General features: G+C 39.5%; 1 protein-coding gene across 2 annotated transcripts in view; it reads left to right on the top strand.

The window, feature by feature from the left end:
- LOC107574501 (mitotic checkpoint protein BUB3-like) overlaps positions 1–5699 on the top strand; it is an 18374-nt gene extending 12675 nt beyond the window's left edge. For both annotated transcript variants that reach the window (XM_016260955.1, XM_016260954.1), the window contains 3 exons: positions 1216–1367; positions 1692–1850; positions 5319–5699. In XM_016260955.1, coding sequence (XP_016116441.1) covers positions 1216–1367; positions 1692–1850; positions 5319–5579 — 572 coding nt within the window. In that variant the 3' untranslated portion in view covers positions 5580–5699. The remainder of the gene's footprint in view (positions 1–1215; positions 1368–1691; positions 1851–5318) is intronic.

Here is a 5699-nt window from a genome sequence, read left to right on the forward strand (position 1 = left end):
TCACACACTCACTCACTCACTCTCTCACACACACACTCACACACTCACTCTCTCACACACACACTCACACACTCACTCACACACTCACTCTCACACTCTCACACACACACACACTCCTTGCTCTCCCTCTCTTTCGATCGAATAATTCATTCAAGTAGCTAAATGTTATAATGAATTATTCAGATAAATGTGATCTTACCACACTATTTAATCTGTCTGATCTGAAGCGGGCAGAATACTGAGTTAACGAGCCGCAGATTTGCTGATGACGTTGTGCTGCTCTAAGAAAGATGAAATCCGAGAGTTATTTATTGAGCATAATACTTTTCCCAAATTACTGGTGACACAGATCCCTCTGTAGTTATTAGGATCTGTTTTGTCTCCACTTTTAAAGACAGGAGAGATGAGTCCTGTGTTCCAGACCTCTGGAAAAATGCCTGAACTCAAAATCAAGTTAAAAAGTTTGAGTAATGCTATCTGAAATTCAGGAGAGCTGTTTTTAAGCATCTCATTTTTTATGTTGTCAGGGCCACAGGATTTCTTACATTTGAGGGATTTCAGTTTTCCACCAAGTTCTTGTTGGGTTATTGGATAATCTAGTGGATTTTGGTTGTTTTTGATACATGATTCAAGGGCATTCAATTTTTCAAGAACTGTTAATTGGTTGGGATTTTTCAGAGGGTCAGCTTGATGTGTATAGAGCTTCTCAAAATAATCTTTCCAAATGTGACCATCTTGTATAGCTAGTTCTTGTGGCTTTGTGTTGTTTAGACTGTTCCACATGCTCCAGAACTGACCCTGATCAATTGTGTTTTCCATCTTCTGAAGTGTGGTGTTATAATAATCACATTTCTTCTGTCTCAGTGTGTTTTTGTAATGTTTCAGAAGTTCTGAGTGCTTTGAGAGTAATTCTGAGTTGACTGGATCTTTGTGTTTTTGATTGGAAATGAATCGTAGCTCTTGTCTTATTGTTTTACAGTCATGGTCAAACCACTTTTCAGAAGGTTTTTGTTTAGCTCTATTTTTGTGTTTTGTATGTGGTAGTTTCATTTAAATTAGCCTTTTTTGCTATATTTTCAAAAATGTCATTAATGTTTAATTGCTAAATTTATTCCTTTCAACACACATTTCAGTTCAAACAACATGTAAAAGGGAATTTTGCATCCCTTTAAACACGACACGCTGGTGTATGACTGTATCTGTGCTCTTCGTCAGACACAATCGTGGGGACGCACGACGCTCCCATCCGCTGTGTGGAATACTGTCCGGAGGTCAATGTGATGGTGACGGGCAGCTGGGACATGTCTGTGAGGCTCTGGGACCCCAGAACACCCTGCAACGCCGGGACCTTCACGCAGCCCGAGAAGGTGAGCAGACGTGAGGGGCGCAGCGGCTCTGGCGCAGGAGCGGCTCTGATCTGTGTCTGTGTTTCAGGTCTACACGCTGTCTGTGTTTCAGCTGTCTGTGTCTGTGTTTCAGCTGTCTGTGTCTGTGTTTCAGCTGTCTGTGGCTGTGTTTCAGGACTACACGCTGTCTGTGGCTGTTTCAGCTGTCTGTGGCTGTTTCAGCTGTCTGTGGCTGTGTTTCAGGTCTACACTCTGTCTGTGGCTGTCTACACTCTGTCTGTGGCTGTGTTTCAGCTGTCTGTGGCTGTGTTTCAGGTCTACACTCTGTCTGTGGCTGTGTTTCAGGTCTACACGCTGTCTGTGGCCGGAGACCGGGTGATCGTGGGCACGGCGGGGCGGCGTGTGCTCGTCTGGGATCTGAGGAACATGGGATACGTGCAGCAGAGGCGAGAGTCCAGCCTCAAATACCAGACGCGCTGCATACGAGCTTTCCCCAACAAACAGGTCAGACACAAATACACTTTCAGGGTGTCCGCGGGTCCTTAAAAAGTCTTAAAATGTCTTAAATTCGCATTCGATGGGTCTTAATTATTTTTAGTCTCATTACCGCTAAAATATCTTTAGTCTGATGGAGCTAATGACTTTACAATCATTGGACAGACCGACCCGCGGTAAGTTGCTGCGTCATCAGAGAGAATTGCAGTAAGTTAGAATACAGAATACAAGCTCGCGCTGAGGCTCACTCTGTTTGTCTCGAGACTTCAGAACAAATGAGCGTGACAGCACACATAAACTCAGAAAAAACACACTATTCAAAATGTTTAGTTTATTCATAGCATGATATAGTTAATAACACCTATGACAAGTGAGCTATTTTAGGGTGTCCGCGGGTCCTTAAAAAGTCTTAAAATGTCTTAAATTCGCATTCGATGGGTCTTAATTATTTTTAGTCTCATTACCGCTAAAATATCTTTAGTCTGATGGAGCTAATGACTTTACAATCATTGGACAGACCGACCCGCGGTAAGTTGCTGCGTCATCAGAGAGAATTGCAGTAAGTTAGAATACAGAATACAAGCTCGCGCTGAGGCTCACTCTGTTTGTCTCGAGACTTCAGAACAAATGAGCGTGACAGCACACATAAACTCAGAAAAAACACACTATTCAAAATGTTTAGTTTATTCATAGCATGATATAGTTAATAACACCTATGACAAGTGAGCTATTTTACTCAATATTCTGACGACGCAAAAAAAAACAAACATTCAAAACGCCTACAGAGCGCACGCATTACGTGAGGTCTAGTGCGCGTGCACATTTGCAGTGCGCTCTGCCTGATCACTGCATGATGCAGTCTATTAAAATACATTCAGAATGATCACAAATTCAAGACATGGGGGCAGAAAATGTGTATATTTATACTCAAGTTCACACGGAAGACTGCCTTTTTTATTCCAAAAATTACCATATACAAATGTGATATCAATTTTTTTACAACAGTTCAATAAACTAGAAGTTTTATTAAGAGACTTAAGTTTTAGACACCATATTGCCTGTTTTTGCACTATTTCGCCAGCAAAAATAACTCCAAACAAAGCCACAGCGCTGTTTTGCGTCTCTGAGCAACATGACGGTGTTTCATTCCCGAATGAATCAAGCGTTTAAATGATTTGGTTCAATCGCAATGACTCGCTTAACAGTGACTTACTGCCACCTACTGGCGGTTTTAATTTCACATTTAAAGTATCTTTTAATTTTTTCAAATATCAGTATTCAATGTTTTATGTTTAATATATCAAAACATTATTTATGCATTTGTAACTGCAGGTTAAAGCATTCATGTCCTGCATTAAACAGCGTGTAAACGCATCTAAATACCACTTCAGATGCAGCTTATATCTGGATTGCAAAGATGAATTTTGTTGATACTCATTTCATTTGTTTGGTAACAGCCCAAATGTCTTATTCTTATTCACTGATTAAATGTAAGAATTTGACTCAAAAGATAATGCACACTTATAGAAAAATTATAAAGGTAAAGGCTTTATAAAGGTAAAATGCCCATAAAAGGTAAAAATCTATTTAAACTTATCTGACCACCACACAGAAGAATATCAAATACTTTAGGAGTCGGCTGTCCACGAAAGTCCTGAAGATAGCAGCATGATAACACACTCAATCAGCTGAATGAATGACTCGATACTCACTCATCGAGTTACTTACCGTCACTTACTGGTAGTTCAGTTGAGAAGTTTGTTAAAGTATGCATTTTTCCCCTCAACATTTCTTATTTGTATATTCATAAATGCATTTAAAACATTAAGCTCATAACATTATTTATTGCAGTTGTAATTATTGTTATTTGCAGTGTAAGTTATTTAATCTGACTGGTAGCAGCCCTATAGTGTATATTGAATTTATTGATAAATTGTAATAATCTAAAAAGGTTAAAAATAGGCCTTTGTAAAGGTAAATATGCAGATTTAAGTATGTAAAAGCTGATAGAACACTGATGAAAATGTTGCTTCAGAATAAATTGTTTACTCCACCAGAAATCTCAGCGATGCAGTTATTTTGCGGGGATATTTTGTGAGGAATATTGTCTGCTGATATGAAAAGTTCACTGTATATCGTAGTAATAAATACCATTTATTACAGCACTGATATTTTGTTTTCTTTTTAATTTATACACATTAAATATTACATATATGTATTTAATAAAATGTGTATTTCCATTACAGGTTTAGGTCTTAAATTTCATATAAAGTGGTATTAAAAAGGTCTTAAAAAGTCTTAAATTTAACTTGTTCAAGTCTGCAGAAACCCTGACTTTCCACGAGTTTGTTAACCCCTTTGCTGTCACCCCCCATTTTCGGCATGGAGACACAAATGACATGCCCAAAATAAAAAGGTTGCTGCTGATCAGTCTTTTGGCTCGTTTCCACTGAGCGGTACGGTTCGGTACAGTACGGTACGCAGTTATTTCCGTTTCCACTGTCAGAAGTTGTGAGTGGTACCAAAATATCGTACCGTACCGTACCACTTTTTTGGTAGCCTTCCGTTGGGGTACCTAGCACAGCAAAGGGTACCAAAAGGGTGGAGCTAAACTCACCGCAGAATAGGGCTGTCAAAATCTTTTTCCAATATTCGTCGAATTAAAAAAAAAAATCCACATTTGTATGCAAAAACGTTGCATTCGAATTTAAGGTCTGCGTCAGCCGTCAGGTATGGCGTTATTTTACTGTCAAATGTCAAGAGTGCACTGTTGTAGCGCGAAAGTACATTGCTATGATGCGCGAGCGAGAATCTCTCCGTGCTCTGGCGCTAGAAATGAATTATTTTCGCACCTGGATTAAACCGTTGTCAAAAGTTATCAACAAATCAGACTTCCATGACTGACCGATTAAAATGCTACGTGAAATCTAATTAGCTGGAATTCTTTTGACAATCAAAGATGGATCTTTAATTTCGTTACAATTTAATATTTAGTCATATTAATCAAAAGTATATTAGAAATGGCTGGGATTGGGGTGCTTGGATGATTTGTGCAAATAAATAACCTAGTAATCTGATGCTGAAAATTCAGCTTTGATCACAGAAATAAATTAGAGGTTAACAGATATTCACATAGAAAACAGCTGGAATGGAGTTATAGTGAGCAGAAAAGACTTCATTAAAAACATTTAAAAGTTATAATGTTTCCAAACTTTTCACAAGAGCTGTAGTTCTTTCCATTTCAGTCCAAGTTTAACTGTCACACACATCCATGCGTAGTGCGATGTGCAGCGAAACACCTCTCTAACTCTCTGCACAGACAGAAATTGACATGAGTAATATTCAAGGACACGGAAGCCCCAGGAATCTGTAGTTTAGTGATTTCAGCCAGTCATAATCCAGAAATGAATCTGTTTTATTACTAATAAAGCAGTATAGACCCTGTAAGAGTGTGATTGGTGTGACGTGTGTTTTCAGGGTTACGTGTTGAGCTCCATCGAGGGCAGAGTCGCTGTGGAGTATCTGGACCCCAGTCTGGAGGTGCAGAAGAAGAAATACGCCTTCAAGTGCCACAGACTGAAGGAGAACGGCATCGAGCAGGTCTTTCCGGTCAACGCCATCTCCTTCCACAGCGTCCACAACACGTTTGCCACCGGTACACATCCACGCTCTTCATTACTGCTCGCTGACACGATCACTTCAGAGCTTTCTAATGCGCAAACATTTAGAAGCTTTTAATTCCGTGAGGATTGAAATGTAGGCTATTAGCGGTGCTGGACGGGTGGAAATCCTCCTATTACCCACGGCACAAAAATCACCATCAAGGAACGTTCGGTTTAGGTTATTTACAAATAACCT

The sequence above is a fragment of the Sinocyclocheilus grahami genome, unplaced genomic scaffold, assembly GCF_001515645.1.
Source record: "Sinocyclocheilus grahami isolate Dianchi unplaced genomic scaffold, SAMN03320097.WGS_v1.1 scaffold2253.1, whole genome shotgun sequence".
In the NCBI taxonomy this organism is placed as follows: domain Eukaryota; kingdom Metazoa; phylum Chordata; class Actinopteri; order Cypriniformes; family Cyprinidae; genus Sinocyclocheilus; species Sinocyclocheilus grahami.